The sequence below is a fragment of the Ictalurus punctatus genome, chromosome 18, assembly GCF_001660625.3.
Source record: "Ictalurus punctatus breed USDA103 chromosome 18, Coco_2.0, whole genome shotgun sequence".
Classification (NCBI taxonomy): domain Eukaryota; kingdom Metazoa; phylum Chordata; class Actinopteri; order Siluriformes; family Ictaluridae; genus Ictalurus; species Ictalurus punctatus.
Window position 1 is genome coordinate 7,347,501 of NC_030433.2, and position 12,500 is coordinate 7,360,000.

At 40.1% G+C, this 12,500-nt stretch overlaps 1 protein-coding gene across 1 annotated transcript in view; it reads left to right on the forward strand.

The window, feature by feature from the left end:
* aff1 (AF4/FMR2 family, member 1) overlaps positions 1-12,500 on the forward strand; it is a 55,804-nt gene that overhangs the window by 33,033 nt on the left and 10,271 nt on the right. Inside the window, exons 7-13 of the mRNA XM_053687708.1 lie at positions 1,144-1,198; positions 1,451-1,619; positions 3,806-4,675; positions 6,980-7,083; positions 8,345-8,522; positions 9,194-9,285; positions 9,408-9,471. Of these exons, the coding sequence (XP_053543683.1) occupies positions 1,144-1,198; positions 1,451-1,619; positions 3,806-4,675; positions 6,980-7,083; positions 8,345-8,522; positions 9,194-9,285; positions 9,408-9,471 (1,532 nt within the window). The remainder of the gene's footprint in view (positions 1-1,143; positions 1,199-1,450; positions 1,620-3,805; positions 4,676-6,979; positions 7,084-8,344; positions 8,523-9,193; positions 9,286-9,407; positions 9,472-12,500) is intronic.

Genomic DNA, 12,500 nt, shown 5'->3' on the forward strand with positions numbered 1-12,500 from the left:
TAAGAGTAGTAGTAAGAATAGTATTAATAGTAGTAGTAGTATTAATAATAGTGGAGGTGGTAGTTGTAGTAGTAGTAGTAGTAGTAATAATAATAATAGAACATTTTATACACATGGTGGTTCAGAGTGGTGTAATAGAAATAAATGATGAAAGTAATAGAATGTACAGGATAAAAGAAAACATGAAAAAAATATATAAATACAAGCCTAAACATCAGGACATTAAAGAGCAGATGGAAAATATATATATATATATATATATATATAATATATATATAAATACGTATTTTGTGACCGTTGAGGCCAAAAATGCCTGACTTTCTTGCAGCTTTTTTCAAACTCTGCTATGCAACAGGTTTTTTTTGTTTGTTTGTTTGTTTGTTTTTGTGCGGAAAACTACTCGAATCTGTGAAATCGCACTAAATTGTTCTGCACGAAATTCTTTCGCAGTGATGTTTGTCTGTAAATGAGACCTTTTAGCTGTACTCGTGTTCAACGCACGTGAATGGAAGTGGGCTTCGGCAGAACGCGTGCCGTGATGACGTCACCTTCGGAAAATCTGCGGTAATTTAGAAAAATCCCAAGCTCCTCTGAATATCGCGGAGTTTGCTCGACTTTGTGTCCGTTTCTGCGATCGTGAAAGCTCGAAATCTTGAGGGACTGTGTAACGCAGGGTGTCTGAAAGCAAACTCCGCAAAAAACCCCACCACACAGCATCTGAGAGAGTGTGTGGAGCATATTTTGTATATAATAAATGAAAAGAAAATTTTTTTAGTTTTACTTTGGTTCCTGACTATTCGGACACCCTGATTATACGGGATAAAATAAAATGCAAAGATAAAAACGTAAGTACAAAAAGAAGCCCAAGGAAAGGCGCACATTATTATAGAATAAAAATAAATACATTTAAAAACTGAATAAAATAAAATCTAAAACATGTATAAAGTAATTTTAAGGAATTTTAATATTCTGAAATATTAAAAAAAAATACAATAAAAAAAAATCTATGAGAAGCTCTTTCAGGTAAATACCAAATTACAAAGTCTGTGTTTTACTGAGGAGATTTCTAGATTTTCTCTTCATTCATGTGTCACTTCTTTACTCTCTCTCTCTCTCTCTCTCTCTCTCTCACTCCCTCCCCAGAGCACAGTGAGTCACCACCGAAAGCTCCGCTGTCACCTGTTCACCAGCACCCAGTGTGAGTCTCATTAACCTTTCTATACGCTTCAGACTGCAGGCTGTGTGCCGTCTATCTCCTGTAAACTTCGGAGTAGCACGCCTTCCGGAAATACACAGCATTAAACGAAGCATATTTAAATGACAATATTGTCAAAATGACAACGTTTGCAGGCGGTGGTTTGATATAAACGTGACCTGATACAAGGCCAAACGTCCGAGTATCTGATCAGGTTGCGTCTGATGTCTGATGTTTGTCTGATCTTGTCATCAGTGCGTGTGAAGATGGCAGTGCCGCTGTGTTGGCGCCTGCCAACGGAGCGGGGTCTGGGAGCTCCAGTGACTCAGAGAGCAGCTCCGAGTCTGAATCCGACAGCGAGAGCAGCGACAGCGGCACAGATGAGATGCCACCTGCTCCTAGGAGTAACACACCACCAGTGAAGGTACACGAACGCACAGTTTGCCTGAAACAACACATTATTAGTGAAGGTGTATACACAAACACACACACACACACACACACACACACACACACACACACACAGGTTCACTCCGTGTTCCCGTATCAGCAAAAATTCATCACCCAAGAGGTATGCAAGTATAGACATGATATGATTGCGTGCACACACATACACACACACATACACACACACATACACACAGACATACACACAGACAGTCTTTTCTGTTCTAGATAATCAGATCTTCACCACAGGTTTTTTTTTTTTTTTTTTTTTTTTTTTTTTTTTCAATGGCCCTCTGACGAAATGTTCAAACAGGTTTGATATTTTCAGTAATGAATCGCATCGTAGCATGAGCACGGTTACGACAAGTAGCAAGAACAGCCGTGAGAAACGGGCATCAGGAAACCGAGCGGAAATCAGATGAATCTTCGGTCGCGCGCAGCAGATCTCTGAATCCGGTTTATCGTTCCTCCGTTTGTGTGGGAGAATGCACAAAAGGCCGAAACACTCAATAGTAAGCGCAATAATTATGTTTCTATAAGAAATTATTTGCCGTGTCGGACTCGATCGGTTGTTAGGAACAAAAAAAAACCCCCAAAAACCCCAAACATGACATGAATCTGTGGATTCGGCAGGGATCTGCTGTGTGTGAGCCTTGTATGTGATCTCTCGTGTAGCCTCTACTACCACAAAACAAGTCTTGCAGTGTAGAGCAATCAAGCGTTTTTTGAAGATTTCGAATCTGAAGAGTTGGGTAGCGTCCAGAAGAAATGATGGGGGGAAAAAACAAAAAAGGAACAAACAATTTCCTAAGGGATGATGATGATGATTAATTCACAGCGATCAGCTAAAGCAGTGGTTTTCAAAGTGGGGGCTGCCAGGGGGCGCCCGGAGGGCCTCAACAATTTTGTCGGAGCCACCAAGCCCATCCCTCCAACTAGTATGTTTTCTCACTCTCAGACAACCACACACACACACACACACACACACACACAATCAATTCCTAATGTAATGTGATGTAAGGTGTAATTATTATTAAAAAAGGGGGATGTATTCAGAAGTCTGTATTTTTAAAGACATCTTGTTGTGTTTTAAAGACATCTTGCAAAACAGGTGCCTCTGTCAAATGTTAATGAAAAGTTTGGGAACCCCTGAGCTAAAGCATGCGCACGTTGTGTTGTGGAACCACTTTACTCTCTTGACTCAATATACCATATAAACCTATCTACACTGCACAGGTCTCGTTATCGTCTGGTGCTTGGACCCCGAAGATCGCTCCTTGCAGCTGTATTTTCTTTCTTTCTTATTTTTTCTCTGCTAAAACAAAATCATGCAGCCCAGAACCATAAAGCGTATAGACACAAACCTTTAATAGTTAACAGATCTTGAAAACAGGAAGTAAAAAGTCTTTCAGATGGTTAAGTGAAAGCGAGAATCGATCAGCGTTCTGAATTAAAGGTGATGGGAAGAGACTGAAGAATTATCTTGATGTTCTGTGCATTTCGGTTTTCAGCCCTGAACACACACTCTAATTGAGTGTTATCCTGGTGTCTTCCCGTCAATACAGTAACGGGAGGAAAACATATTTGGGATCGTTTAAGCCGCCTACAGTAGGAAGGAGCTGAATGGGTTTTGGTGGTTGCTCTTCAGCGTCCCCACGTTTCAGTCCTACCACCGAGCGCAGATTCTCCGGTTCACTAAAGGTCACCAGTGAAAAGAAAAATGCCTCAGCCACATTTCTTATTTTATATTGCCACAAAAACCACACAGAGCAATCGACTCGGGGGGGCGGGGGGAGGAGCCTGTGGGTTTAGCTTTGGCAGCGACAAAGAAGTTCCATATTTTAGAAGCTGGTCATCATCCTCTCTGTGAATGAGCTGTTAACGTGTAATAGAAAGGTTAACGCTTGTCGAACGAGCGTATTAATATAAAGCTGTGATTTGCAGCTGCATTACTGTCATATAGAAAATGAATCGACAGCTTCTGACCAATCAGAATCCAGAATATTTTAGTAACTTTTTGCATCTTTTAAATTGTGATGTCCAGTGTGTTTCAAATGGTTTCTTTTCTGTCGATGTCTGCCTTCGTCACTGTATATATGTATATGTGTGTGGTTTTGTATTTATATTTATACATGTATGTGTGTGTTTGTGTGTACACCCCAGGCCGAGGGGCTGAAAGACATCAACTGGCAGTTGATCACTTGGATCAAGGAGAGCCAGCAGAGCCTGAACCCTCAGAACCAGGCAAACGTTGCGTCAAAACCCAAGCCCAAACCTGCGGCCAGCACCAAATCGCAAATGCACACTCGCTCTGCGGAGGATTCCAAACCCAAAAATAAGAAACACTACAACTCCTCCCGTACTCCCCCCGCCCAGCCCGAGTTCAGCGACGCCAATCCTGAGGCCAAGCCCGCCCCTGTTAACCAACACACCAGCCACAAACCTGCTTCTAACGCCAATCCGGAAGCAGGAACCCGAAAAACGGTAGGTGATAACCGCCTAGGGAAGAGCACCAAAGCCCAGAGCAGCTTGCACGTCGAAAGCGTGGAGGTGACTCCCCGCAACAAAGATGCAACGTTTACGGAAAGGCCAAAGGTCAAGACGAAAACTGTTCACGAGAAGAAATCTGAGAGCAGAAAATCGACCAAACGGTCATCTTCGGAAAAAAGGGACGGGAAAGAAGCAGCTGCGAAGCCTACCACAGCGGTGGCGGAGGACAAAAAGGAGGCGGAGCCTGTTCGCCCGTCCTCCCCGCTACCCAAAAGCAGCGTAACTGTAACTCGTGCGCCCTCCAAAAGCTCCAAAAAGAGCCGGGCTCGCTCACCGAAGACGGACAGGAAATCCAAATCCTCGGCATCCAAATCGACCGTCGACGTTCCTCTCACTTTGGTGGTGAAGATCCAGCTCAGTCAGCTGGCCAGAGTGCCACAGGTACCCAAAGCAACGAAGACCGGAACCAGCGCTCATGTGGAGACCCCTTTAAAGAAACCGAGCCAGGAGAAAGAACCTGGTAAAGCGGGCAAGAAGAGACCTGTGAGTTCTTTTTACGTGACTGTTTTGTTAGCGGTTGTATACTCTGTTACATACCAGTTCACTGGATGTTTTGTTTTTGGGTTTATAGTAGCAGATCCTTGACATTTGTCATCAAATTTCCAAAACAGAACATATCTATACCACCTTTTGTACAGTGCTGATAAGCTGAGGTAAGAAGTTGACAGGAATAAAAAGTGCCAGAACCTCGTACGAGCTTTTTAAATTATTACGTGAGGCCTCGGCACGAGTCGGAGATGAATTTTGATTAGAATCGGTGCTATACTTCATGCTGACATCACAGCAAACTTCATCTCTGCACAAAATCTTCTGAGTGGCGGCATTTGTACAGGAGTGAAAGTTGTCATTATAACACCGCTGCATGTCCAATAGTTAATATGTAAATTCTTAACTGAAGTAGACCTTTGTACCGAGCCTTGAGGGACATCCTGTGATAAAGAATATAACCAGCGACCTGTGCAGAGGATTTGGAGAAGTGTGTAGCGTAGCTAGGGTTCCGTGAATTTAAGAAAAAAAATTGCTACAGGTAAAAATCACAATCCACCATTATCTATGATCAAAGTTCTTATTTATTATTGAGCTCTGATCTTTATTAACCTATTCGCCTGGAGTTGAATCTGTTTAATCCAGACCTTAATAACTCAAAATCAAATCTGTGTAAATATTAGTCAAATAATAAATCTTCTTCTTATTATTATTATTATTATTATTATGTAAAAATGTCCACTATATATTAATGTAAATTTATGCGTTCTGTCGCTGAGTTATGAAAAAGCTCATTGACACATCTCCAGAACATTACAGATTTGAATAGTAAGCGTAATTAGAGATGGGAGAATATGACTTTTTTTTCATTCTTGAGACATCAAGAGTCATACGAGTCGGACAAGAGAAAGTAAAAATTAACAAGTGAAAGAACGAACTAGCGAGCATGCAAGCAAGAAAGAACTAGCGAGAGCGCAAGCAAGAAAGAACTAGCGAGCATGCAAGCAAGAAAGAACTAGCTAGAGCGCAAGAAAGAAAGAACTAGCGAGAGCGCAAGAAAGAAAGAACTAGCGAGAGCGCAAGAAAGAAAGAACTAGCGAGAGCGCAAGAAAGAAAGAACTAGCGAGAGCATGAAAGAACTACGACGGCAAATAGAACGACGTATAAAGTGTAAATCTAACCTAAATCAGTCCTAACGAAAAATACCATCAAGTCTCTTTACATGTAAACATTTCCAGTCAAAAACCAAACATTCGAGTCCAATTCCAGAATTTTCCATTTGTGCCAGATTCAGATCTAATTTAGATCAATATCTGATCCACTTTTATTATTATTATTATTATTATTATTATTATTATTATTATTTCCCCCCGTATCACCCCGATCGCTGCCATGTCTAATTTAAATAGTTGTACTATGTTCATAAAATAAATCGATGCTGAGGTGGTTTTGTAGATAAAGCGGCCTGTTTGTGTGTGTGTGTGTGTGTGTGTGTGTGTGTGTGTGTGTGTGTGTGTGTGTGTGTAAATATGCAGCTGCAGTAAAATAAGTATAGTAGCAGCCCTGAGGTCAGAAGCAGTGAGTAAATCATTGATCACTTTAACCTGCGCAGGTTCCACGGAAAGATCGCAGTCCGGATTGGAAAGTGTAATTGACGGAAATCCGGATGTAGATTTCTACTTTAGATTCCCCCGAATCTGACCCCCGTGCTCTTCCAGGTGACGCGGGTAGCGGAGTTATAAATCATTACAGGATACAGGTGTAGAGGGGATACATACTTGTGATCAGAGGAGCGACTGCTGATTAGCAGCACTTCCTGGAAGCATGCGATTGTGATGTTGTTGTGATGTTTTCTGATGATCATGATCGGTTATAAATCATCACTATAGACTTTTCAGAGATATTGCAGGTGGTGTTTAAATCATTTTTAATAATAATTGAACACTAATGGGAAGCAGATGATTTTAAGTCTTTGTATTGTAAAATGGTTTTAAATTATTTGTGTGTTTTTTTTTGTTGTTGTTTTTTTAATGTTGAAATTTTGTCCACGTTTAGAGAATTGAATATTTACGACATTAAATATCACTTAATATCAAACTCTCGGTTTTTCTCTCGGTTTAGCTGGAGCTTTGTTAGCGGTCCTGTATATCCTGATGCATATCGTGATGTGATTTATTTTGGTCATATCACCCAAGTTGTTATGCGGTAGAGTGTTAAAAAAGGGTCAATGAATGACCCAGATATAAAGATGACTGTGTGTGTGTGTGTGTGTGTGTGTGTGCGGTTTTTATTTTTACTCAGGCTGATCACACTGATCTCTCCGTGCCAAAAAAGAAGCCGAAACTGGAAAAGGACAGAGAGGGAAAAGCGTCGTCTTCATCTCAGCACAGCTCCGTCAAAACAGAGTGAGTCTCTCTCTCTCTCTCTCTCTCTCTCTCTCTCTCTCTCTCTCTCTCTTGCTCTGTATCCCCCCCCCCCACTCTTTCTTTGTCTCTCTGTATCTATCTCTCTGTCTCTGTGTGTGTCTCTCTCTCTTTCTCGCTCTTTCTGTCTCTCTCTCTCGCTCTCTCTTTGTCGCTCTCTCTCTCGCTCACCCACACACACCCATTACAATGTAGCTCAGAGGCTAATACATCTAATAATAAACAGTGCTGATGTTAATTTGGGAAGATGGTGTTTGTAGCTGGTCAGTATCGTGACCTGTATATAGTAGTGACTCATGTGAGTGAATGACTGTTCAGCATAATGCCAGTGACGTCACCATGGCGATTTCTTCTCCATTAGCTTGTTCGATTTTTTTTTTTCTTTTTAAAAGAAAGAAACCAAATACAATGAAATATTATAGCTATGAAATACCCTTTGTTCGTATCTGTTAGATGATAAAGCTCTATATCATAATGTATACATGACTGTTTTAAAATGCGCCTCTCGGCCACGCAGTGTAACGGCAGTATTAAATAATGAAAAATTCAATGAAAAGCAAACTTATGAGCAAAGAATATTTATTGAGTACAATTCAAGCCTGTGTAAAATATACGGAGAAATAGTCTAATCTAATAATCTAATAGAAATATTAGATTTTTTTTTCCTTTTTTTTAAAAATTCCTTTTGTTTTTGTTTTGTTTAGGTTTTTAATAAAGTATTGCATCATTCTTATTTTTTGTTCTATTGTGATGTACACTAGGCATGTAATTTTTTTTGTTTATTTTCTTTAGTTTGTGTTTTTTTTCTTTTGTTTGTTTAGTTTTTTGTTTTAGTGGGGGACGTTTGTCGTGTAAGTGAATAATTCTCGCAAATGTTTGCTTTTCTCTTTTTTTGGTTGGTTTCTCACAGCGTGGGTTTTATTTTTTTGTATGTTTAGTAGTGTAAAATTCTGCAAGTGTGGCTTTATTTATTCTTGTATATATTCGCCTTCCCAATACTGTCGTTTATCCGAGCAGTAAAGTGTTAGTTTTTGTGCAATAAGCGTTTTTGATCGTTTTCCTGAATGGCCGTGGGTTTTTAATACTTTATTTAAATGAATAACGTGAGCGTGTCGGGTGGTTATGGGACGAACCTTCGCTCGCCTCCATAACTAACGGAACACGGAAAGTCCCTGATCTCCCAGCGGTAACGAAACTCCAAGCGCTCCGTCCTGACCATGTTCTCATCCTCACTCCGTCACAGAGCAGCCGCGAGGAGCCGCGAGGAGTCAGACAGGAAGAGCAGCAAGAAGGTCCACACTCCTGCTCCTCACAACCCGGGACAGGGACGCCGCGCTGGAGAGATGGAGGAGAGTGGCAACTCGGGCAGCAAGCACAAGAAGAAGTGCTCGATCAGAGCAGAGCATGGCAAGAGAGACAAGGTACGAAACAAAATGGAGGCGCTTTACAGAGCAGATGTGCTTTTAGGATGGTTAGACTTTTTTTTTTTTTTAAATTAATAAAATAAACAGAGAAAGTAGGCCAAGGGACTCCTTGTCCTGCACCCTCTGTTAAAAAATGTAATTAAATAAAGTCCAGCATCATAAGGTTAATGTATATTTTGTATCTGAGCAAGGAAGGACAAATCCAGATAATTCTAATGTAGGAATTTGTGTATTGAGACAAAATGGTGGAAAAGTTGAAAAAGTTCTATAATGGTATAAATTCTTATGGTACCGGACTAATGGGACACGCTTATAACAGCAAAATGTAGACATTATAAATTAAAATAACAACTAAATTAATTAATTAATAATATATATAGAACATAAGAGAAGAATGAGTAAAAAATATATATTTTTTAATTGCTCTGGTATATTATCCTTTGATTATTTTTTTTTTTCTTCAGTTTTTTTGTTTGTTTGTTTTCCAGTGTTTTTATTTATTTATTTATATTGTGGAGTATAATTTAAATGTAAAAAGTATATATGCCTTATAATATTAATTTTAAATGAGCTCTCGGTGTGCAAAATGTGTTGTTTAATTATTTGTCTATTATTATTATTATTATCATTATTATTTTGATTTCCCCTCCATCTTTCCTCTCTTACAGAAAGCACCAAAGAGCAGCACATCTGCCCCGGATTCGTCGGCTTCCTGTGGAGCCCCGGCAGCGCACCGACCCCTGCTCAAGTTTGACGACAAGTACGAATAAAAATCCAGAAACGATAGATTACCGAGCAGCAAAGATTTTTGATATCAGATCCTGGTTTGGGTTTTTTTTTTCTTTTTCTATCAAATCCGGGACGTTCCACTTTCTCTTTCAGGCAGTACCCTGTGGATTATCATATGAAGGAAGCCAAAAAGCTGAAGCACAAAGCCGACGCCATGGTAACGTTTCTGCAACACGTTTACTAATCATTGGAAAATCACGAGATTTATTTTTTATTTTTTCTTAATCCTGGGAGTCCAGGAAAGCGTAACCAGTTGTGTTGAGATGTTTTGTGCTCTATCATCTCCTCGGTCATCTAACTGTAGATTCTAGAAAGAAAATAATCAACGATGGGGCGGTGTGAAGACGCGGTGTTGATTATTTTCTATAACGGCACATCCTGACGTGTTTGTTCGTCATATATCGCAGCAGTTTTCTCACAATTACAATTTTTACATTTATTTATTAAAGAACGACTCTTCTGTCCTGAAGACTTTCTTGTGGTGGAAAACAGCATTAGTATAAACGTTAATATTAACCGGATTAACGTAAGAAACGTTAATACACGTCTCCACTGAGACTCCGAGAGACACTAATCCTGTCTGTGTAGGGTTATTGTACTCTTACCTTTCGCACTTACTGTGTCGATCTTAGTTTAAAGAAAGCCGGTTGCCGAACAATGGAGAGAACGTGCCGTATTCCAGGCTTAAATAGCGACCGTTTTACTCGGAAGGACCTTCTGAGCTGAAATCGAATGTCCGATGATCTGCTTAGTTTGCATGTTTAATCGAGGAAAATCAACTTAATCCTAGACATGTTTTTAAAACGATCATCGGTCTGTTCAAAGATAATGATGGTAGTACTTTGACAGCCTCATAACAACTGTGCAACAATAAAAAATAAATAAATAAATAAAAACCCACACCAAACATTTAATGCTAAAATTGCCGGTTGGCCAATGTCCAGGTTTCTTCTCTATCTTCTTCTATTCAATTCAATTCAGTTCAGTTTTATTTGTATAGTGCTTTTTGAAATGGACATTGTCTCAAAGCAGCTTTACAGACACATATAAACACAGGATACGGATTTTAAATGTGTGAATTTATCTCTATTGAGCCGCCGGTGGCGATGGTGATGAGGAAAAACTCCCTAAGATGATTTGAGGAAGAAACCTTGAGAGGAACCAGACTCCGAAGGGAACCCGTCCTCAACCGGGTAACACCGGATAGTGTGAAAGTAAAAGGAAGTTCTTCTGTTACTACTTATTCCAGTTCGTCACATTTTTCCGGGTATTCCGTATTCAGATTTAGTGCAACCTGACCTTGCTTCATTATTTACAGTGGTTTCAGGTATGAAAACTACCACTTGCATGCTTGATCCTCTGCTTAAATCATGTAGGCTTGTTTAAGTCATGTTTTTTTTGGTTTGTTTTTGTTTTGGTGCCCAGTAGTGTTCACAATAATTAATGGATCCTTGAATTCCGGTGCTGTCCCAGCTGAATTCAAAATGGCTGCTGTTACCCTCCTGTACTAATGAAGCAATAACTTGGACTCGGACAACTTAAATAGCTAGCGTCCTATATCGAATCTTCCCTTCCGGGCAAAAATTTTCGAACGCGTTGTTGCTTTACAGTTGCATAACTGTCTTTCTGTCGTTTCATAACACTGAAACTAGGGATGTTTCACACCGATACCGATCGTTCGAGCTTTATATAAGTGATATGTAAGCATTCTATTGACTGTCACTGTTAACCTTTTTCCCCCCCAGATAAAGTAATACCACAGATGTTGCCTTGGTTATATTATTTACAGTAATGTTGTAGGTGGTTTTAATTGAGAATCAAATAAATAAGCACAACAAACATTAGTTTTTACAATGAACATTTTAATAGGCCTTTTAAAAAACAATACGCGGCAAACGACAAATTTTTTTGTGGTTTCTTGAGACCTCGTAAAAATTCCACGCTGGTGATGATGCAACCGCGGCGCTTAAAGTTTAAGGTCGTCTTGAGTTTTATGTCCTCGCGTGTTTTTAAGTTTTTAAGTTTCGTTTAAGTTGAAAGACTTTGTCATTATTTGTTTGCTGTGCAAAACAACGAGATGTTGGTATAGACGACACGACATATAAACAAAAAGCGCAACAGTAAATATAAAAATGCAGGCAGATTAATAGAGATTAAAAACCTGGAGAGCAGTCAGGACGTGTTCGAAAGTTTTACAGCGCTAGCAAAACAGCTATTTTTCAGTCTTGTGGTACGAGAGTGAATTGTCCTGTATCTCCTACCTGAAGGTTGGAGATGGAAGAGGTAGTGTGCAGGGTGAGTGGGATCTCTAATAATTTTGGAGGTTCTGTTTTGACATCTGGACAAATAAATGCCCTCGACTGATGGTAACCGTGTATGTGTTCACGTCATCGAATTGTGATCGGTTCTTGACCTCGGCCAAATCTAGAGATTACAGATCGAGTCATAGAACGTGATTATCGGCCGATACCGATCGGTGGTCAATCGGTCGTCGCATCCTTACCCGAAACAGCCTTGGTTAAAGGTACAAATGGTTTCTGTTGCTGTTGGTCTATTCTTATTCTCTTCGTCATTTAGTGCCGCATTTGCCGCTGTAGACCCACAGTGTGGATCTTTTACCTACTCGTCTTGAAACTGTTTTCGGTATTTCCCGCACAGTTTTAAACTGGTTTAGATCTTGCGTGGCTGGATGCAGATAGTTTGTTGCTATAGGGGAATACAGGTCTGATATTGAACCAGTTTTTATACTGGCGTCCCTCAGGACTCCATTTTAGGACCCTTACCATTTAGTCTTTCTTTAATCCCAAGTGGCCAGCTTTTACGATTTCTTAGTATTAAAGTGCACCTGTTACGGTTTTTCAAATATTATCTTTCACGTAGTGTGTTTATATATGTAGTTGCTTGTGAAAGTAAAAAACATCTGCAAAGTTTCAAAAATCAAAGCGCACGACAAACGGAGTTATTGACTCCCAAAAGAAGGAAAAGATTCCGAACAGCTGAAACGAGTCGTTAGAAATTCCAGACTTACTTCCCGTATTAAATGTAGCACTACGTAGGTTTGTAACAAAAAGCCCCGCCTCTGGTCTTCTTCGGCTGCTCGCTGACAGACGAACGGAAAGTTGTTACGGTAGTGGGCGTTTCCTTTTCCGACAAACGCTGACAGCGGTAGACCAATAGACTGGGACA